At 40.5% G+C, this 23,731-nt stretch overlaps 1 protein-coding gene across 1 annotated transcript in view; it reads left to right on the forward strand.

Moving 5' to 3' along the window:
- NCKIPSD (NCK interacting protein with SH3 domain) overlaps positions 1 to 23,731 on the forward strand; it is a gene marked incomplete at its 5' end in the record, with an annotated part of 67,635 nt that overhangs the window by 3,869 nt on the left and 40,035 nt on the right. Inside the window, 2 exons of the mRNA XM_015824758.1 lie at positions 4,958 to 5,045; positions 9,955 to 10,553. Of these exons, the coding sequence (XP_015680244.1) occupies positions 4,958 to 5,045; positions 9,955 to 10,553 (687 nt within the window). The remainder of the gene's footprint in view (positions 1 to 4,957; positions 5,046 to 9,954; positions 10,554 to 23,731) is intronic.

Raw genomic sequence — 23,731 nt, forward strand, 5'->3', positions numbered from 1 at the left:
CCCCCCCCCCCCCCCCCCACACACACATATACACTTTCTCCCCAAAAGGCCTTTCTGGCTCATAGGGACATGATCAGACTAAGTTTACACATTCTTAGGATTGCAGCAGTTCGAGAATATGACTAGTGATCTGGTTTTTAGACCAGGTTGGTAAAAGGAGAAGAAAATGGACAGGAGGAAACACTGTTCTACTCTAGTGTTCCTCTTTTTATTAATTTATTCTATTACAATTTAAATTGAGACTCCAGATGATTATGGACAGCTTGAACTTTAAAAAAGCTAAAAATTTTAGAAAAAGAATCATATCTGTCCAGAAAAAAACATACAAGCAAGCAAAAAAATAACCAACATGGGCTCAGTAACCATTCTGCCTCAAGACCTAGGTGAACAGCCAGGTTCTCAAGGACATTCAGAATATCAGCAGGGTGACAACCATATGGATCTCTGGGGGAAGCTGTTTCAGAAGGCAGGTGCTGCAACAGAGAAGGTAGCTGATAGATGACCCTGTTTAATCAAAGGCACCTGGAGCATACCCATTCTGTCCAATGTTACTGGACAGGTAGAGACTATTGGAGACAGATGGTCCTTCAAATAACTAGGCCCTATGCCATGAAGGCTTATAGGAACATTTTGAATTGTACAAGGAAGCCAGCCAGCAACCAGTATGGTTCATAAAGCATTGGGATCCCATGAGCATGCTGTGGCTCACCCATTGCTGCTTACACCACTGCATTCTGGACCAGTTGTAGCTTCTGAGGAATGAGGATTAAAAGCAATAAAAATCCAACATTAAAATAGGGCCATGAAGAAAAACTACACCTACATCCACTATACCTATCCAATAATTAGTGGGGCCACACATCATCCTTTTCTAGATAGGAATTGCATTTATAGGAAAGAATCAACCTGAACACGCCTAGCCCATATATATATATATTATAATAATAATAAATAAATGTTGCATTAGTATATATTGTGACCTGATATATTCTTTCTGAGAAAGCAGCTCCAAATCACTAAATCCAATTGGCTCAAGAAGAGAGGGTCCCAGCTGGCACATTCGCCATAGTTTTGTAGATAGACTTTTTGATCCAGCTATCATTTGTAAATCTTGACAGCCAGAGTCAAGAAGTCCCCAAATGGGGCTCTTGTGGGCGACATGCTGGTCCATCCAAAGTAAGCCTCACATCCATCCTGAATCCAGTTTTCTCCTTACCAACAGCACCACTCTTAGTGTGAATTTAATTTTTTTTTTTTGTTATCCTTCATCCTGCTCAAGTGTCGGAAGGTGCTGATTGCTCCTGTGGAACTAGATAAAAGAAGCAGTAGAGCTGAGTGCCTCAAGTATAGTGATGGCACCCCGTTCCAAAGTTCTAAATAAGTTCCAAATAATCTCCCCAATAATTTCCGATAGATGTTGAGCAAGAGGATATGGCAGAGCCATAGCACCACCATCTGGGTGAGTCCTGGCAATAAAGACTGGAATCTCTGTAAACCAATTCCCTAAGGGCCAAATTCTTCAGATGTCCAACTCCCTCAGAAAGATAGCATGGTCAGTGGTATTGAAAGGTGCCAAGAAATCCAGGAGAGGTAGCAAGTAATAGTCCTTCAAAGTAGACCAGGTCTAAATGTGGAAAGGTTAAAAGTGGAAAATGTGTGTATAATAATGTATGAAGGAAGAAAAATGCAAATAAGAAATAATGGGGCAACAAGGACAAATACTCTAAAGAAGAATAAGGGGGGGGGGGAAATGTAAATAATAGAAGATTACTGTTACGAAATTGCTGTTAAAATATATACTGTGTATATATGTGTGTTATGTTTTGTTTTGTTTTGTTGGTTTAAATAATAAAAATTAAAAAAAAAAAGTAGACCAGGTCAGGAAATAGGAACTACTGGAAGTCTGCTTTATTGTTATAAAAGATAACAGAAAGCCTGACACAATTTTTCTTTCATTCTCTCTTATACCCAAGAGAATCAAGGTGGGCAATCTTGAGTGTTCATCACATCCTGTTTTCCTGGGCCAAGCTCATGTTTTCCCAAAGGCTGCTACCTATCTTCCTCAAGGCTATCTCAGTATTCCTCCGCACCAGTGCTGTATTTTGCCTCACCTGGTTTCCAATGTACCTCATTCACTGGAATGGGCAAAGTCTTAATTGAAGTGGGTTTAGATCAGGAGTGTCAAACTCGCTGTGTTACGTGACGTGTCGCGATGTATCGTGATTTTTTGCCCCTTGCCGGAGCTGGAATGGGTGCAGCTTCCGCGTGATGCACCTTGCCCGCAGACCGGCAGTTTGACACCCCTGGTCTAGATAATCACTTTCATTGTCCACCTCGAACAAAAGCTTTCTCAACCATCTTATTCAGAAATGGAATATTAGACCCTGGCTTATAATTACAAAACTCTTTGAGGCGCAAAGAGGACTTTTCAGTAAAGGTCACATAACTTTCTTTTTTAAGTAAGTGGCAAGACTTTCCTTGCTGAAAAAGTCATTAATCATTTCTGGTAACCGTGGGTGATTCCAGTGTGACTAATTAGTTAGCCAGGTGGGGAAAGAGTTGAGCAAACAGATGGTAGGCCTTAACTTTTCCACATCCTCTGTCCACATCAAGATGTATAAGAAATAAAAAAACATCCATATGAACAGGACCTAGAATCTGCCCCAACACTAGAATCTGCAGCAAATTCAGTCTTTTCTACAAAAAATGATGGGAAATTGATCTCAGCATGTTTCTAGCTGTTCTGATTCCCTTCCCTCAACATCTTAAGGGAAGAAGGTATTGAAAAGCCTTTGCAGAACCCTTTGGTGCAAATGAAAGAGAGGAAGAGAAGAAGTAAGCCCTCTCTGCCACATTCACTGCCACAAAATAGGATTGCAAGCAGGCCCTGAGGAGGACTCAAATCCATGTTAAAATCAAATTGTGCCCAGATTTTCTGCAACAGTACTCCAGCCTACTATCCGTCTGCTTCATCCCTTTCAACAGTCTGGTGAGCCAAGATGTCATGTGATGTCTGTTGAAGGGAAGAGGGCATTTAGGAACCATCTAACTCAGAGGTGTCAAACTGCCGGCCTCTGGGCCGGATGTGCCCACCGCAGCTCCAGCAAGGGGAAAAAAGTCACAATATGTCACAAGACGCGGCGAGTTTGACATCCCTGATCTAACTCCAGCTGTCTTGCTAAGCAACCCAAAATTTTGGGTTCAATTATGGACATAAGTCGAGGACTACGTGTATACCCAAGGAGCTCCATGTTTCACGGTTGGCCATGTTTATCAGTACTGATGACAAACTAGGCTGGAAATTGTGAAGCTGCCTTCAGAAAAGTCTCTAGATCCATCAACCCACTTGGGTTAGACCATCTGAATTAATTAATTAATTAATTAATTAATTAATTAATTAATTAACCCAGCAGAGATTTATAGCACTGTCAACATAAAATCAAACAGAGATCGATCTGTTCATGACAACAAAAACATACCTAGCTTCCATAATTTTAGAGAACGCACCAGTCAAACGCAACATTAGAGAACTCCTGGCAAACACAACGTTAAAATCCTATGTATGATCAGCTGTATGCGTGGGACCTAGATTTCTAGTTCTCAAAAAAACCCATCCAACACAAGATTATATGTGTGCATTTGTGTATGTGTGGTAACTCAAAAGAATCAGACTGGTTTAAGGGGGCAGAGGACTTTGTATCTGAGGGTAAAAAACAAAATTCTGGTCTACCCTCTGGGTGCTGAAAGGATAAAGGATTAACTGAAGGAGATGCTTGGATAAGCATAACCTTTGGCTATGGGACGTAAGGATTGCCTAGATCAGGGGTGGGGAACCTTGGCTCTTTTATGTGGACTTCAACTCCCAGAATTCCTGAACCAGCAACGTTGGCTCTTTTATGACTTGTGGACTTCAACTCCCAGAATTCCTGAGCCAGCCATGCTGGCTCAGGAATTCTGGGAGTTGAAGTCCACAAGTCATAAAAGAGCCAAGGTTCCCACCCCTGGCCTAGATGGAACTAAGGGGGGGGGGGGGGAAGAGGCACAGAGATTTGAAGAACAGAAGAAGGTGAATAGAAAACTTCAGTACTGTCACCGGTGTTAAGATGTTGATGTAGTGCCAGAGAGAAACATTTACGGTAGTCCATCTTGCTGTCATCCCTTCCCTCCAAAATAAGAGAGAAAGCCTTGCAGCCAGTATTCCCATCCCCCTTTGCTTCTAGAAAAAGTATAAGGCTTGAGAAGTGGAGTAACTAGAGGGAGGCACTGCACACCACTGGATGCTTTTCTCGTCATGAGCCTCTGCAGGGAAGGATGCCAGCGTAAACGGCCTTTCCTACCCTGAGATGCTTCTCTTGGTCTAAATAATAAAATGGCTCTGGATGCACTAACGTGAAGGAAGCCTGCACGAATTGAGCTTTTTGTCCTTTATCCTTTCACAAGGATAATTTGTTGCCTGGATCACTCCCAGTGCCTCTAATGTGCACATGGCTTGCTGCCTCTGCAAAGGGGCTGAGAGCGATAGAGAGTGTGTGTGTTTGACAGTTCGGTGCAACAGGAGTGTGGTGCTTTGTTGAACATAGCAATTAAACATGCTGCTTTTTCTGTCTTAAAGGAGGGAGGGAGGCAGCACACATTCCTAAGTTCTACTAGGCTCATAGAGGAGACTGATTATTAATGCTATCCTCTAGAGCCAGGATAGGCAATCTTGGCTCTTTTATGACTCGTGGACTTCAACTCCCAGAATTCCTGAGCCAGCATGGCTGGCTCAGGAATTCTGGGAGTTGAAGTCCACGAGTCATAAAAGAGCCCAGGTTGCCTACCACGGCTCTAGGGCATATTTAAGAAATGAAAAGAGCACTATTAGGACAGATTTGCTATTGCCTAGAAAGGAATGTTTTTGACACACTACCATTGCTCTCGCTGATGACATGGATTGTTCCAAAATTCTTTCTTCCAGATTTCTGCACAGCCCTGCCGTGCCACTCCTCTTATTCCTCCCCCACCAGAGAAACGCAAGAATGTTCAGACGACTGCGCCCATTAAAAGTAAGAAATTGTCTTGCAAGTTGGTGATATTGAGGATCAAAGAATGCTAAATCTGAGCTTTACTGGCTTGGCAGTAAGTGGCTCCTTGTGCTCTGGAGGACAAAGAAGAAAATACTAGACATTAAATAATACTTGGGTTTTGTTTTTATGTCGCGAGTTAGTGAATTGGCAGGAAATGGAATTTCACCAGAGATGGGCCACCTGTGGCCTTTCAGATGTTACTGAACTCCAGCAGAAAAGTTCACAATTCTTAAAATGTTGCATTTCAAAATAAGACTTGCAGAGTGGAGTTTTTTGGAATTACAGTTGTTCTAATTAAATTAAATTGCAGTCTGATCAGTAATATGCGCTTAGGCGTATCCTGAATTTAGTAGAACTTGTTTCTAAATAAAGACGCGTAAACTCAGGCTGTCAGGCTAAAGCAGGGGTAGTCAACCTTGGCTCTTTTATGACTCGTGGACTTAAACTCCCAGAATTCCTGAGCCAGCACAGCTGGCTCAGGAATTCTGGGAGTTGAAGTCCACGAGTCATAAAAGAGCCAAGGTTGACTACCCCTGGGCTAAAGCTTCCATTTTATTTTGTACATTTGCTCATCAAATGAAAAATCTAAACTTTTTTTCCTGAAAATAGAAATTCCTGTTTGTAGGCACAACCTGATAATGCAATCCTGAAATTTATTTTCACGATCCAGAATTGGTCACAGCATATCTAGGAGCAAGGATCTGAGAGGAAATGTCATTAAAGACACATTTTTCTGTTTCCTCTTCAAAGATAAATGATAGAAGGAACTGCTGCTGTTCCAACTTTCAACTAATGTGGCCTTCTGGCACTTAGGAGAAAGCAAATAGAAGAAAAGCCCACAGTATCGAACTACCACAAATGAGGAACCTGACGCAGATGCCTGTATGATTTCATCTGAGGTGAAAGATGATACGAAAACATTCATATTCTTGCATAAAATCAAAAGTACAGGATTAGGAGCACACAATAGCTTGCAGATTTGGCCAAACCATTCTAGGCAGATCAGGGCTCAACTCAGAACCTTTTGATTATTCTGGATTTCCTCCAAGGCAGAGTCCAGACCGATCTTGCAGGGACAGTGAGGCAAAGGTGATAGACCTTGCTACTCTCTCTCCCCCCTTCTATTTAGTCACGTGCCCAGCATTTTTCTTCCTCTTTCTTCTCCTTTATCACAGCCCAATTCAAGCACAATACAGGTAGTCTTAGATTTACCATTCATTTAGTGGCTGTTCGTTACAAAGGCACTGGAAAATGCGACTTATGGCCATTTTTCACACTTATGACCGTTACAGCATCCCCAAGATCATGTGATCAAAATTCAGATGCTTGGCAATAGGCATGTATTCATGATGGTTGCATGTCCCAGGGTCATGTGATCACCTTTTGCAACCTTCTGACAAGCAAGGTCAACAGGGAAGCCAGATTCACTTACCAACCATGTTATTAATTTAACAACTGCAGTGATTGAGTTAACAACTGTAGCAAGAAAAGTTGTAAAACGGGGCAAAATTTTCTTATCAACGCTCCTGCTAAGCAATGGGCTCGATTGTGATCATAAGTTGCAGACTACCTGTATACCCAGGCCCTCCTCCCACCCAGTCTTCCCTGTGCATTCCTTCTGTTAACTTTCCCTTAAGTTCCACTTTTCCCCTTTCCACACTGTCTCCAACCCTGGGACATCTCTGCCAAGCATGCATGGTTTGATCCATTCCTGGAAAAACCACCTCTGTTTTGTTCTGGGTGGAGACCATTTAAAATTGCTTATGATTAACCACTGTATCTCGGGGCTGAACAAAATAGGGGGGAAAAGTTCCATAATAAATACTATTTATTTCTTGTCCTTCCATGCAGAAAACCAGATTGCAGGTAGATATTTCCATTGTTCCTTTTAAAAAAGATGGGAAAATGAAAAGGCAGCTTTCTAAAGCGCAGAAAGTATTGTCTTTATTCTTTAGACACCAAGAAATAAGAGTGGTCTAGGTAAGTATAGGCAGTCATTTGGAACTGTTCAGTACATTTAAGATTTGAGGACATGTGCCTGGCTCTCTTGCAAACAGCTGCTAGGAGTGGAGAATTCCTATTTAGAAAAAGGTTGCCTTGGTGTAAAGGAACACTCACAAAATATCCTTTTACCAATAGGTAAAATGCTTCCAGCCACCTCTTTCCCTGTATCTTTCCTTCTTCATAATCTATAACCAGCTGTTTTTTTTGTGGGGGGGGGAGTTGGTGAATTTATTTTGGACTATAGAGGTCCTGGGGCAATTTGGATAAATAAAGATGATGCTAGAGGCTGGTATTCTGATTTTCAGTAGCCAATTTCCCATTTAATTTTTCATTCTTATTAAAAATAAAAATTATGTGGACCAGGAGCCCAGGAAAGAGATGAGGAAAATCTCCAGGGATTGCTATTCATCTTTGCCCTCAAGGCCTCATTGCATATGGCTTTGTTAAAATGTTAGGATGTTAATGTTAAGATGTTGGGTCTTTCCTGTAGCCCAGCTACAAAGGCCACAAAGTGTCTACAGTGGGAGAGCAGGGGATATTCCTGCATTTGCCAAAAGTAGACAATAGGAACTGAGATCTCAGCCCTTGTCCACATCATTATCCATCTTGTTGACAAGATGTCCTGCATCACGTTCACAGTAAAAACTGCATTGGGAGAAGATGGACAACTAACGTTGGAACAGCTAAATAGAAGCAGCCTTGGGTTTAGAATCAGATGCAGTCAGTGCTTCTGGATATGTCATGTAAACAGTTATTGTATAGGGGCACATTCATGTTGCAGGCAGGAGAACATGAGAATGACTCCAAAGTTAATCAAGTGTTAGAATCAGTATTGTTGGCATTTGACTGCAGAGGGGTTTTTTCTTCTGCAGATAAACAAATGGTATATTTTTTTCTGCCTTAAATAATCTCCCTCGTTGTAACTATGAAAGACTGGCTGAGAGGAATATTTGGTGGGATGGGAAGATAAGGAATAAAACACAGGAAACACAGACAGAGTCTTAAATAAGGCAGTTCAGCATTTAGATTGTGGGCACAAATAAGCACTGCTTCCTTGGAGTTTGGCAAATATGGCAATTTATTGTTGCAAAGTACAATAAGGAAGCTATATTCTTCAAGTTGGCTGAAGGAAATAGATGGTAGAAGTCTAATTCATTAACTTTTGATTTATTAGGCACATTGTCCATGCACTGCAAAAGTTCTCACTGATTAATTCCACTCCTTAACAATGCTGCTCATGTAAACATAGACATTTAGAGCTCAAGGAAAGAGAAGAATGGGTTCGGTGTAGTATTGGTAATCTTAGCTCAGTAATAATGGGAAAGGATCTGGATGTCATGGTTCCGACAGATGAAACTCTGCTAACATCGGATGTTCTTGTTTTGACACTGGAAAGCCTGGAGAATGTCATTCCCTCCTTGGAATGATGAGCAGGAACAACCTTAGAGACAGGACAAAGAGACACACCAAGGGAAGGTTAGACTTGTAAGATTCTGTTAATGTAATTCAGGGGTGTCAAACTGCCAACCCGCGGACCGGATGCATCATAGCGAAACCGCACCCACCCCATTGCCGGCAATGGCAAAAAAAGTCACGATACGTTACGTGACATTGCGAGTTTGACACCCCCGATGTAACTTTATGATAAAGTAGAGAAGTGGTTCTCAACCTTTTTAATGCCGCGACCCCAACCGGTCGTAGGTCGAGGACTAAACCGGTCGTAAGTCGAGGACTAAACCGGTCGTAAGTCGAGGACTACCCAACCGGTCGTAAGTCGAGGACTTTCCCTGCCCGGGAGCGCCGCGCATGTGTGGTTCCGCCCCCTGTGCCGGCCGAGGCGTAGCTGGCAAGCGGCAGAGACAGAGCAGGCCGACCACCAGCTGGCCCAACCCAAGGGAGGTAAGGCACCTGCCGGAAAAGGGGAAAAAATGGCGGACAAAAAAAATGGCGGACAGCCTTGCTTGGCGACCCCCGTGAAATGGTTGATCGACCCCAAATGGGGTCCCGACCCACAGGTTGAGAACCACTGAAGTAGAGTTAGATTTTCTGCCTGTATTTCCTGTCTGCTCTACCTCGGAGGACTGACAGCCAGATCTGAATTAAGCTTTTCCCAGATGCATTCTGTGGTTAGTCTTTGCAGCAACAATTGCTGTAGCTAAAAGTTGACTTTTCTGCAGAAGTTGTTGAAAATGCTTTGGTTGCCTAACTGGGCTATGTAATTAAAACAATGCAACAAGTCAGCATGAGTTTATGTTTCAGTTACATTCACAAGAAATCTCATCTGTACTTGACAAGTGCTGAAGAATTGGATTTATCATTTCTCTCTCCTGGGAGTGAATGGGTCATCAGCATCTGAGCCACAGCTGTCAGGGAACATGTGGATTTTAAATCTTAAGGTCACATGAATAAGGAAAAGGAGTCAATTGCTTTCAGCCAGATGTGAACCTCTGCTTTTAGGCAGGCCGTGTACTATTTTCTTCCTTGCTCTATGAAAGCAGTTGCATAAAGAATCAAGATATATATTTTAGCAGTAGGCCTCTTTTCTTTCTTTTAATGTCTAATAAATGATGCATTATTCAAAAACAATATCTGCATACATAAAATGAAAAGTATTGCCTAAAAAACTCCACCCCTGCATGGATACTTTCCTATAAAAACATGAAAACACCTTTCTGCTACAAAAAAGATTGACCATCAGGAATACTCAAGAGACAGTTAATACTATTTTGCTTTGAGATAAAGGAACCAAGGAAAGTAGTTTAACTACTCTGAAAGCTTCCACAATAAGATTCTTAATGAACTCTGCTGCTGCAGTTGTGTTTTTTTTAACCACTCTCTTTTCCTTTGATTTTGTTGCTAAGATATGTCAATTGTTTCCTTTCAGATGCAGTTGGAATCCCTTCTGGGTCAGTTTCTAGCGCCTCTGGCGAAAGCACAACTTCCCTGGATACCTTGTACACGGGTTCAACAGAGTCAGGTCTCCCTACTGCTACACCCAGCCCCAGCAATACTCCTCCCCCTGTTCCTAGCAGAAGTGCCCTCACCATGGCATCCTCCAGCTTAGATATTAGTCCTGTGGTGCAAAGAAAACGTGGGAGTGCAAGCAAATCCCCCCAGACCAAAAGGGCTGCTCCACAGCCTCCTGCCCAAGTGGAGGTTTCAGATGCAGGTGGTGAAAAGACCTCAGAAGCAAAGGAGACCACACCAGCCACATCTACAGGGGTAGAAAGCATTGGTTCTCTTTGCCTGGAAGAGAAGAAGGCAGCCAACGTAGAGGAGGTGGAGCAAGAATCACCTGGCTCGGTAACCACCGTGCCAAAGACGATAGGGGCTGAGTTGATTGAGTTGATCCGCAGAAACACAAATCTCAGCTATGAGCTCTCCAGAGTTGCCATAGGGGTAGTAATTGGGCACATTCAGACTTCTGTTCCAGCCCTTAATAGCATCATGGAGCAGATTCTCATCTCACTGGTAGAAAGCAAGGTAGGAGACATGTTTCTTTTTGCCTCCGTAGAATATATGTTAAGGCAGCAGTCCCAAACCTTTCTGGCTTTCTGGACCGGGGGGGGGGATGGTTCCAAGCAAACAGCGGGCAAGCGAGTGCAAATGCAGCTGCATTTACGCAAGCGGAAGGCACGCATACCCACCACTCGCACAAATGGAGCTTTGCGCACACGCACACTCGCCTGCTTGCGCAAGTGGAACTGCACACATATATGCGCTTGCCTGCTGCTTCCATGGCCCAGTTCCAAACGGGCCACGGCCCAATACTAGGCCAGGGTTTGGGGACCCCTGTGTTAAGGGCCCTGTTTCCTGGCTGTATTGCCAACTGACACAGTGTCTTGCTCCTATGTATATTTAATCTGGATATTCTTAGTGTCATTAGTGATTTTGCTGTTTGTATTGTTGAAGAATGTTTTTAGTATTTTTAATTGTATTTTTTTTCTTTTTGAATTATAAGCTACCCAGAATCATTAATTGAGATGGGTGGCTACAGAAAATGAATGAATGAATGAATGAATGAATGAATGAATGAATGAATGAATATATAAATAAATAAAGCAGTGCCAATTTGGATTGTTTAGGAATTGCTCTGCAACTTGGAATGATAAACAAATGTGTTGCTTAGGGGGGGAAAACCTTGGAATATATGACATTATAGAACTAGAAAATATGGCTCCTGATATAAGTTGTTTTCTGCTTTCTTCGTATGCTCAAAATTATCCTAAAGAAAGAAAAGAGGCATTTTCCTAGCATAAGGAAAATTTGGGCGACCTTACTATGTAATCCCAGATTATATTCTAGAGAAAGTTTCTATTTTGTTTTGCTTTCCTCAGCTGATATGAAATGATATGAAAAAGATTTGTCACTTGATGGTTTTGGGAAGAAAAAAGTAAGAGGAGGAGGAAGTGATAATAGAATAAGATCTTCACTGCCTTAAGGGGATTATGGAGGCTGTTAGTTCAGTGTGAGACATTATATAGTGCAGAGGTCCCCAACCTTTTGAGCACCAGGGACCGGTTCCGTGGAGAGAAGTATTTCTGCGGACCAGAGGGGGTGTGGTTTCATATATTGCCTGCATCCCGCAGATGGGGCTTTGCTTTTTTGCGCGGTCCGATTTTTGGCATGCCACGGCCTGGTGCCGGTCCATGGGCCGGGGGTTGAGGTCCCCTGATAAGTACCTGTAATCTCTGTGAAGTTTTATATGTCAAGGCTGTATCAAAAATGGAGACGCTCCTTTCTTTAGCCAACACTCTGCCTCCCATCTGACAAACTCAATAGAAATGGAAGGGCCTTCTTGCCTTTAGTCGTTGTGGTTTTCATTTGTATTGGGATAAAAATGTTGCTCTACTTTACATTAATCCAGACTCAATCCTGGATTATGTATATAGTGCTGTATAGGTTACCTATAGTAGCACAGTAGTTACCATACTATGAGATATCTCTCATAATTGATCAGGGCTTAGCAGTGTTGTATGACCACAATAGGTCCATTGGTGCAGATCACTGTCATGAAGATCCTCTAATTTTTTAAATAGCAAACCGGAAACAAGATTTGAATGAAGCAAACTTCTGAGATTGGCCAGAGGTTGGTGTTTTGTTTTGTTTTGTTTTTTCAAATTCATGCAATGTGTGGATTGTCACCCCCGGAATACTTTTTCCTCACAGGTAAGTTAAATCTGCCCTGGGCAGAATGGGAGCCAAAATATTTCTAATCCTTTTTTCCAAGTGAAATAAGAGATCATCATTGATTAAAGCTTTTCTCTCTTTTGAACTAAATCTCTCACCTTATGTTAGAGAATCATATTATATTCTTTAATTACTTGTATCCTTTTATTCTGTCCTCCTACTTTAAATTAAAAGTCAAAGCGCTACTTTGCTAAATCAATTTTAAAATCCATTACTACAGACTTATTCCCAGTGTGCTCTTTTGAAGGATGAATTGCTCAAGATATGCCTGGTGGTTCTGTGCATGCATTAGAAAGATAAAGGGGGACAAAATACATTCCAATCTCTAATGCCGTGTGTCGTCTGCTAGGGTACCTAGCACACATTCCCTAGTGGAATTATTACTTTACTTCTCTAATTTACATACATCACCTTAAATGCGGCAGGGATGGAGACGAGCTAGCCAAGATAGTTCAGAGACGAGCTAGCCAAGATACTCAGTTCTGATATATGACAAGAATATAGGAAAAAAATTCCAGCGCACCAATTTTCCCCAGTGTTTTGGGCTTCTATTTATCTCCTTCATTAATTTTTACAGTAACATTTTAGTCCAAGTGGCTGATGTAAGGAGAATGGCATTCCATATCATGACAAGAGGCTGAAGGCCTAATAACACATGAAATAAATTCTTGGGGTGATAGCCATGGGTGTCATTGTGTGCCTATCCTCCTGCCTCCACACATTTCATATTAATACAGAAATATGGCAGACACATAAGAAGGCATCTCCCATCAATCAGCTAAACATGCTAGACCTGCGTCCATCCCTCATTTAATAAATGCCCTTTTAAGTTGTACCTTTTACAGCTGCATGCAATGCTTAGCATTTGATGTGTACTGTATCTAACATATATCTGGAGGTAAGATGGTAATGTATCTACAGAAACTAGTATTTATTGAATGTTTGAATAGAGCTTGAAATGTTCACTTCTCCAATTTCATATTCTTTTGCCTCTTTCCTCTTTTCTAAGTTTGGTCATTGTTCCTCTATGTAATCCCAACAGTCCTTTTTGCTTGCAAAGTCTGTTGCCTTCTTCATCTTAGAAAACTTGGTTGCTATCCAGATTGGCATGGAAGGCAGAGCCGAGACTTGACTTAAGCTCAGTAGACTTTGCTATCCTTTCCTTTAAAATTTGGAATACTCTTGCAATTATTTCAGCTGGGGAATAAATTATGCAGAAGTTGCATAAAAACTCTCCTTTGATAAAGTCTTTAATGCTCTATTTCTATGCAACATTTAAATCTATGAGGTCTGGGTGGAACTGAATGCAAAGTCATAATAATGCATTACCGGCAGGCTTCCCTTATTGCAGCTCATGCACTATTCTGCTCTTATGAAATATTCCTGTTAGAATACTTCTGAGCATTGCTGCCTGCATGGAAAGAAAACAAACAGACCTGGAACTGAACAAATAACATGTTAGGAAATACCTATTATAGATTGCCACTCTAAATAAGAGTGATTGTCAGGGTGTTCACATTTGAAGCAAAAGCAATACACATTTGGGGTTAGCAGTCATTGATACCCAATTGAACTGCTCTTACCTGCAGGTACTTTGAGGCTCAACAAAGGAGAAAAGCTGTATGTGCTTGTAAGTCATTGATGAAGGTTTGCAATGAATCAAGAGTGATTATTGTCCAATAAATCTGGGGAAAATTTTGATTGCTGGTCCCAAAGATGGTAAAAATGCATGAAAATCAAGAAAGCATAGCAACATAACAAGATGGTGGCAGACAAGGAGGGTCTCATTCTTTTAAATTCTGCTGCTTTCTGCAAGCATTTGCAGCATTGTTCTGTATAACATGTCTGCTATTCAGTAATAGTTATCATTCCAGAGGTAGAAGAGAAACATCCTGTAATTACTCCATCCTGTTTGCATAGAGTTTTCAAAGAAATGACCCTAGAGAGAAGCTCAGTAAATTGAATTAAGTGTCTGTCTATCTGTCTTGGTACTGTTAAGCTGTGCTACAGGTTTGAGGTTGGGATGAGATAAAGACACCTTTTCTTGCTTTAATCATACACATTGGTGATGTGAGAGAGAGGGAGGGAGAGGGAGAGGGAGAAAGAAGGAAATCATATGCTGCCTATTCTTATTTCCTCTTTTGGAAGTATCTCCAGTTGTTGTATGTGCCTTCCTAAAGAGTTGTAAAAAGATGCTCATGTTTAAAATGCTCCTTAGCCTTCTGGAGTAATGAGGAAGAAGATTGAGAAAAACACGTAGAACAACTTCTGCAGGAATACAGCCAGCTTGGCACAATGGAAGAAGCATTCCATCTGTTAGTATTGAAAATGAAAAGAGAGAACTTTCCCTAAATAATCATATTTTCGGGAGGGGGGGAATAAGATGGATTGTTTCCAGCATATTGTTTTCCCCTCCAAATGAAGAAAGCGTACCCAAAATTGCTCAAGACAGATCTTGGTTTTACCTCTTCTTATAGTTTGTAGCACAGTCAGCCAGATGTTCAGACTGGATTTGGGATTTTTGTCCACCTATTGAGTACTTCCCAAGCACCTGGGTTAGGCAGAGGTGGCTGTTTGGTGATGTTAGAGGTATCATCATAGAATGTAAACTGTTCCCAGTAAAGCTGCCTTTTGTAATTGACTGATGATAAATTTGTCAATGGTGATGTTCAAGTGATATTCCAATTGTTTTGGGATTGCACGCAAGGCAATCTACCTGTTACTATCAGTACTACCTTTGCTTTCTTTTGCCACAGTTGTTCTATTTCTATTTGCAGATTGTATTTTGTATTTTGTTATCTTCTCCAATCCACTATCCAGACTTTTTTGTCTTTCTTACAGACAGTTGTTAAGTGTTATGTGGCAGGAGTGTGTTTATTTGAAGTCTAAAGTCCCAGAGCAATTAAGCTTTTCATTTTCTATTACTTTATCTATTGATTGGTCCCACCAGTTCTTGCTTGCATGCAAATAGTGTTTCTTGCAGATCTTCCAATGCACCATTGTTGTTACTTTGTCCTGCCGTTGTTTATAGGCAAGTCTGTGCAATTTTCTTGCAGCAGCTAACCAGGCAGTCCACTGTTTCTTCAGCTTCTTGGCATCTGTAGGCAACACTTGCCATCTGTTGCTGACTTCTCAATTCTGGTTTTGTTTGCATTTGTTCTTGTGGCTTGGTCTTATACAGTCAGAATTAGCCCTTCTGTCTCTTTCTTCAACTTTCCTGCTATTAGCCAATACTGGGTCTTATTATTATTTGCTTCCCCTGCTATTTTTTAATGTATTGGCCATGTAATGCTTTGTCTTCCCATCTTCCTTTCTATTCTTCGTTTGGTCTTTCTTGTAGGCCAGTTTGGTCTCTCCAGTACTCAGTAGGCCTTCCTGGTATACTAGTTTCAGTGCATCTTCTTCACTCTCCTTGAGATATTTTTCCAATGCTCTTTTTTCTTCTTCAACCATTTGATGTACTTGCAACATTCCATGCCCACCCAATTTCCTTGGTAAGTAGAGTCTGTCAACATTGCTGCATGGATGAAAGGTGTGATTCATTGTCATTATTTTTCTAGTCTTCCTATCCATGACCTTTATTTCAGCTTGAATCCAGCCCACTATTCCAGCTGTGTAACAAATATTTGGAATTACCCTGGTGTTGATTGTCTTGATGGTATTTCCTCTACTGAGTTTGGATTTTAAGATGATATTCACTCTCTTGATGTGTTCATTTCTAACTTTTTTCTCGACTTCAGTGTGCTTTATGTTGTCAGCTTGAAGGATGCCCAGGTATTTATAGTGATTATCTTTATCCAAACTCTTCTTGTTGTTTCCATAGGGCCTCTTGATTCCATCAGTTTTCACCATTTTCCCCATTTGATGACAAGCATGGCACATTTGTCCAATCTAAACTCCATTGCAATATCTTGGTTGTATATACGGACAGTGTTGCACCTCGATTCTATTTCAGATGGTGTTTTTCCATACAGCTTCAGATCATCCATGCAAAGGACTTGGAAGCTGGCAGATGTTTTTTGATGTTTGATAGCCATAGGCCTAAATTATTCAATAATTTTGACAGGACTCAGTGCAGTGACAAACAGTAGTGGCAATAGTGAGTCTCCTTGGAAGATTCCTCTTTTGATATTACTTCCCCCCCATTCTATCACCATTGACAGCAACTGTGTCTTCCATTGTGCCATGGATCTTTGCACAAAACCTCTGATGTATCTACTGACTCCTGTTATTTCTAGGCACTTGATTATCCAATCATGGGGCAGAGAGTCGAATGTCTTTAATCCATGCTACATTCAAGTGTTGTTGCTGCTGCTGCTGTTGTTATCTTTTCTCTAGGTAGCTCCATATTACAAAAGATCCCAAAATAGATATTTCAAATGTTGTGGGGTCTATTTTAGTTTGCTTGTATTTTTACAATAGCCCAAGGCTACAAACATATCCAGCGCACCTTCTTTTTTCCTACAACAACAACCTTTCAGGTGGATTGGGCTGAGAGAGAGCAACAGGCCCAAAATCATCCAGCTGGCTTTCATAGCTAAGGTGGGACTTGAATTTATGCCTCCTGCTTTCTACTTCCAAAGGTATATCCTGATTCCTCGGATCTGCAACTATAAATAATTGCCAGCTGCTTGATCTGACCCCAACTATCCAGGGAATTTTGAAAGTCAAAGTCCAGAGATCTTAAAGTTTCTGAGGTTGAGAAACAAAGCCCTAAGGAAAGCCCTTTCCTTCCCTAGGGACCCCCTTTAAATACCTTTTATGGCCATAGAGCATGGCCACAGACCCCCCCCAAGACATAACTCAAGATTTAAATATAGGTGGGCATCTCTCAATTCTCTTACTGGCCTGTTGCCTGGAGGAAGAACCCTCCAGATCTTGGGGGAAGCTGTTTACATATAAAGCTTAAAGCAAAATAATCTCTCTAGTAATAAATAAAATTCTTCTATTAAGAGAGCTCCTGAAAATCTTTAAAACAAAAACAACTCTGGGACAATGATTTGGAATGGAATCAAATGTATTTCATATGGCACACAATTATTTTGAAAACCTGTCACAGCAAATAATCAAAAATGGCCATGAAGATAATTCTGAGCACCCTCTTCCACAAAACGTACTTTATATGAAATCAAAACTTGTTGTGATAGTGTTAGCAAGGTTATAAACAAATTGGCACATTATTATTTTTGGTGGCAGTGCCCAAATAATCATTCTTTTTGGAACAAACATCTGAAGAAATTGAGAAGCGGACTTATCTAGCAGTCCTTCACAATGAATCTTGCAGTTAGCTTATCATTCATTTTTCCTAATGCATATAAATTGATGGAGATGGAGAAATAAATTCTATTCCTGTAGCAAATATGTCAGTGATCAACTGTTATTTAAAAATATGGTAAATTGCTTTGGCTGAAAAATTGCTACATGGCAGTTTGTAAAACTAACATCTGGCCATCATTCCTTAGTTATGTGTAAGTGTTTTGTGCAGATGAATGTATAAATAAAGCATCATCCTAGGTTAAAAAATGAATATGGATACTTTAAATGCTATCAGATTGAATCTTCATGGTGTAAAATTCCATTTAAGTCTCTTTCAGCAAGCATGAAGGTTGATTATAAAAATAAAGGTTTTGACAAAGCCCAAGTATTTGGCATATGTTTTTATTTATACATCAGGCTTCATTTAATACTTGGAATCAATAGCAAACAAGGAAGGGAATGTCAAAAGGAAACAAGCCGATATGATTATTGAAAGCAGCAGGGTTTTTTTTAATAAATCAAAAGTAGGCTGATTTCAAACCTGCTGAATACTGTATCTTGTGTTTTGGAATTCATGATTCAAAGTACGGTGTGACAATTGGCAGAAAATTCTGATTTTTAGAAAAGAATTATAAGCCAAGCAATTATCTGAGGATTGGAATTAAATGGAACTCACTGCCTTTCTGTGCAAGAACTATTATCAAGGCATCCCTAAATTGGTTATATTGAATACCAAGGTTTTTTTTTTTTCATTCCAGCAATATAATTTAGGATAATGGGCTGGCTCCTTCCATTGCTGCTATCAGAGTACTGTAATGTTAACAGATGCCTGAAAACTAAGCTGGCTTGAACTTTGTTAATATTTGAATGGCAGACTACTAGGAAATCCCAGATCTGTGTGTGAGATTGGGAAGCACCTCAGAAGGTGACAATCTCCACGTTATTTTCAAGGATATTTCCATGAAGTCACCAGAAGCCAAACTCACCTTTATTATTCTGACTCTCAAAAAAGAGAGGCAAAAAGGTTAGCAGGACCGACTACAAGTCAGTCAGAGACTAATCTTCTGTCCAACCTGTGACTTGTTCTTTATTAGAGTACAGGGTTCATTCTTTGGGTGATAGTTTCCAAGATATTCATGGAAACCCGCAAGAATGTGTTGCTTTTTCTGCTAAAAGATCATATTTTTAATTACGACAGGGTTAAAGCGCATACTAGATAGCTGTTTATCTGTTTTTAATCCCAGACTTCTATCAGGAACTCAAGGGGGCAAGCATAGCACTTTCTTCCCCCTCTTTCCCCCAAACAGGAAGTATTATTTGTCATCAAGAAGTAAAACTATTATCTCATCGTAAGTAATGCCAGTGCTACAGTTCAGCATCTCGAGTATAATGTCTCTTCTCTAACAAATGGAGGAGGTAGGAAGAAAATATAGAGATAACAGTGTCTTATTCATTTTGCATATTAAAACGTCTAGAGCAGTGGCCCCCAACCTTTTGGGCCCCAAGGACCAATTCCATGGAGAGAGGTTTTTCCGCAGACTGGAGGGTGTGTGGTTTTGCATGCTGCCTGCATCCTGCGGATGGGGCTTTGCTTGTTTGTGCGGCCCAGTTTCTGGCATGGCGCAGCCCGGTGCCAGTCCACGGACCAGGGATTGGGGACCCCTGGACTAGAGTGATAGAAGAAAGGATTCTTATTATCTTTAAACCTAAAAAAAAAAACCAGCAAAATATTTGCACCTTTTTCTAGTTAGATTTTCAGGCACTATGTTATAGGGTTTCCTGCCTGAGCAGGGGGTTGGACTAGAAGACCTCCAAGGTCTATTACTATTATTAATGTTGTTGTTGTTACATTGTGCAAGCTGAGAAAAGTCAGTCTAGTGTTTCAAGTTTTATGGGAAAACAGGAAGTACCCAAACTTGGGAAAAAGAGATTTCAGGATGACCTAATTACAAGAAATTAATAATGGGTTTACACTTCTTCTGTAGTTGTGAATTCATTTGATTAATCATGTTATAAATATGGCTGTTGGTGCAGAACCCTATCAGTTTTAAGGTTTTTGAATTGCCATCTATCTTATTACAGGAATTACTGTGCAAAAATATATTCTATGCCGATATTTGCACTAACCTGGTTGTACATATCCTCAAGGAAAGTGCTTTTATGCGTAATAACTAATTGTTGAACCTGTTTGCCTTCTGTTTCCCAGGGTTCTGAATAGAATAGGCATTTTTATTTTCAGGATACTACTGTAAATGATACTTCTTGTGGTGTTCTGTAAGTGATATTAACCTCATTCCGCCTCCAGGGATACCTGTGAGTGATGATAAAAAAAGATTAACTTCTTTGATTGTTATATTGTGCAGAAAGGCAATACCTGATAATAGTAGCCATCATCATCATACAGTAATCCAAGTGGATTTGGCACAGCTTTTTACAGCTCAAAATGCGGTTCTCATCTCCTGTGTTCTAAATTAACATATTTGCAGATTTTTTTTAAAGAAAAGAAGATATTTGGAATCTTTGTAAACCAAAAAAATAGCAGGAGGAAGATGGTTGGATATGTTCGCCACCTATTTGTAGAAATAATAAAGGTGGGATACAAATAAGTAAACAATTATGAAAGGGGTGGCTAGAAGGGAGGGGGAGAGGGGGAGAGAGACAGAGAGAGGGAGATGTTTGTAAAGCAGGTAATATATTTGAAATTTATTTTTTTTTGCATCTTGAGTTGGTTCTGCCTGAAATATCATCCATCTACAGGTAATTCCAGAAAAGATTTAGTTGATCATAAGCGTTCTCAGAAGGCAAATGCAAAGTATTTTTGCAAGGTGAATTAATTGGAATGCAAAACACACCTCCAAATATTACACTTATTGAAAACCAAACATAAGGAGAAAAAGATAATAGCTGCCGTGTGGAATATAATGCCAAATAACAGCATAAGATAATTGCTTCTCTTATACAGTAATAACTTTCATATGAAGAAACTCCAAAGCAGAACACTGATTATAGTACAGATAATATTTGTTTATGTAGGAGAAAGAATGGCAGAACCTGAGGATGGAATGAAAAGAGGGATCAGCCTAGAATCCTTACATAGCTACAAGCGAATTAAGTCCAACCCCTTTTGAGTGCCTTTAGCAGTAAATCAGTTTAATTGAACCTTCACGTGTGAGCTTGAATTTTCGCACCTGACAATTTAGCAACCACAATTGTGACTGACAACTCAGTTGTTAAACAGAGCAGACTGTGACTGAGCTTATAATCTTGCTTCAGCTTTCCTTTGTTTTACAAACCTGTGAAGGATGTGAATGTGAGAATTGGTCATAAGGTTACCTTTTTATCACTGTGATAACTGTGAATGGTTGCTAAGCGAAGCAGTCACTAAATGAGGAGCATCGGTGCAAGCAAATTGCTTGAAGACTATTTTGCAAGATCTTCTAAATTAACTTCAGTGATGTCATACAAATGAAAAAAAAATCTATAGCTAATACGAGGGAAGACTTAGGTAATTGTTAGGATCGTTTTTCTTGGTTTTCCCTATTTTTGAGGCTGATAAACCTAAGAGTTGCCGCAGATGGAAAAGTCACAGGTTTCCCTCATTACAAAGTTTCTGTAGGTTGGTAAATTACTGGCAAGACTAATCAGAGTAGTGGTTGTAATTGCATCTGAAAATTAAAAGTACAAAATCTTTAATTCCCTAGACGTTTAATTAGAAACCTTGTGTATGTATCTGTTTGGCTCTTCTCTAGAAGCCTGAATGTCTTTGGAGATTCACATTCATCCAGGTCATGGTTGTCCCAAAGATGCTTTTTCAAGAGGCAACTGGACTTTCTTGTTTTTCTTTGAAGACATTTTGCTTCTCATCCAAGAAGCTTCTTCAGCTCTGACTGGATGGTGGGGGAATGGAAGGATTTATATTCCTTGCAGACAGCTGGTCATTTGCATTCTTTTAGAGCAGTGATGGCGAACCTTTTAGAGACCGAGTGCCCAAACTGCAACCCAAAACCCACTTATGCATCGTCGAGTGCCGGGTGGGTGTGGCCCATTGGGTGGCCGTGGCCCATTGGGTGGGCGTGGCTGCAGTGGTAATGGCAGACTGGGTGGGACTAAAAAGTTCAATCAATCAATTCCAACTGCAAGATCTTTTTTTTCCCCGCGAGAAGTTGAAATTGACTGAACCTTTTTTTTTTTTGCACATGGCGGCAGAGGCCTAAAGCGAAAAGGTTTTATAAAACCCAGCTAAACGTCTAGGACTGGGGCGACGGTGCGCGTGCCCACAGAGAGGGCTCTGAGTGCCGCCTCTGGCACCCGTGCCATAGGTTCGCCACCACTGTTTTAGAGAGTCGTTGAGCCCACTTGGAGGTTTATCTGTATCCTCAAGGTCACCTCAGTAGTCTGCCTCTATCTTTTTCTCTCAGAGGTAGTAATGTATGGCAAAAGCTTCTCAGTGGCACAATTGATGCTACCAAATGTGCCCTGTGGTAGAGAATTGTCTTTTTTTTCTTCTCTAGCTCTAGGAATCACATGCAGTTCAGAAGGAGTTTGCAATCTGTTGAATTCATAATTNAGAGTTGTAAAAAGATGCTCATGTTTAAAATGCTCCTTAGCCTTCTGGAGTAATGAGGAAGAAGATTGAGAAAAACACGTAGAACAACTTCTGCAGGAATACAGCCAGCTTGGCACAATGGAAGAAGCATTCCATCTGTTAGTATTGAAAATGAAAAGAGAGAACTTTCCCTAAATAATCATATTTTCGGGAGGGGGGGGAATAAGATGGATTGTTTCCAGCATATTGTTTTCCCCTCCAAATGAAGAAAGCGTACCCAAAATTGCTCAAGACAGATCTTGGTTTTACCTCTTCTTATAGTTTGTAGCACAGTCAGCCAGATGTTCAGACTGGATTTGGGATTTTTGTCCACCTATTGAGTACTTCCCAAGCACCTGGGTTAGGCAGAGGTGGCTGTTTGGTGATCTTAGAGGTATCATCATAGAATGTAAACTGTTCCCAGTAAAGCTGCCTTTTGTAATTGACTGATGATAAATTTGTCAATGGTGATGTTCAAGTGGTATTCCAATTGTTTTGGGATTGCACGCAAGGCAATCTACCTGTTACTATCAGTACTACCTTTGCTTTCTTTTGCCACAGTTGTTCTATTTCTATTTACAGATTGTATTTTGTTATCTTCTCCAATCCACTATCCAGACTTTTTTGTCTTTCTTATAGACAGTTGTTAAGTGTTATGTGGCAGGAGTGTGTTTATTTGAAGTCTAAAGTCCCAGAGCAATTAAGCTTTTCATTTTCTATTACTTTATCTATTGATTGGTCCCACCAGTTCTTGCTTGCATGCAAATAGTGTTTCTTGCAGATCTTCCAATGCACCATTGTTGTTACTTTGTCCTGCCGTTGTTTATAGGCAAGTCTGTGCAATTTTCTTGCAGCAGCTAACCAGCTTCTTGGCATCTGTAGGCAACACTTGCCATCTGTTGCTGACTTCTCAATTCTGGTTTTGTTTGCATTTGTTCTTGTGGCTTGGTCTTGTACAGTCAGAATTAGCCCTTCTGTCTCTTTCTTCAACTTTCCTGCTATTAGCCAATACTGGGTCTTGTTATTATTTGCTTCCCCTGCTATTTTTTAATGTATTGGCCATGTAATGCTTTGTCTTCCCATCTTCCTTTCTATTCTTCGTTTGGTCTTTCTTGTAGGCCAGTTTGGTCTCTCCAGTACTCAGTAGGCCTTCCTGGTATACTAGTTTCAGTGCATCTTCTTCACTCTCCTTGAGATATTTTTCCAATGCTCTTTTTTCTTCTTCAGCCATTTGATGTACTTGCAACATTCCATGCCCACCCAATTTCCTTGGTAAATAGAGTCTGTCAACATTGCTGCATGGATGAAGGGCATGATTCATTGTCATTATTTTTCTGGTCTTCCTATCCATGACCTTTATTTCAGCTTGAATCCAGCCCACTATTTATTTATTTATTTATTTATTTATTTATTATTCGAATTTATATCCCACCCTTCTCCTCGCGGACTCAGGGCGGCTGACAATCGATTAAAAACACCAATAACAATTACAAAATTAAAATTAATTAAAATGAAATATTTAAATATTGTCTGATTAAAATATGATTAAAACCCCTCTAAAAACCCCTCTTAAAAATTGCCCTAGGCCAGTCCCGCTTGTTGGAATAGCCATGTCTTGAGGGCGCGGCGG

Source organism: Protobothrops mucrosquamatus, unplaced genomic scaffold, assembly GCF_001527695.2.
Source record: "Protobothrops mucrosquamatus isolate PMUCROS unplaced genomic scaffold, P.Mucros_1.0 scaffold2343, whole genome shotgun sequence".
Classification (NCBI taxonomy): Eukaryota; Metazoa; Chordata; class Lepidosauria; order Squamata; family Viperidae; genus Protobothrops; species Protobothrops mucrosquamatus.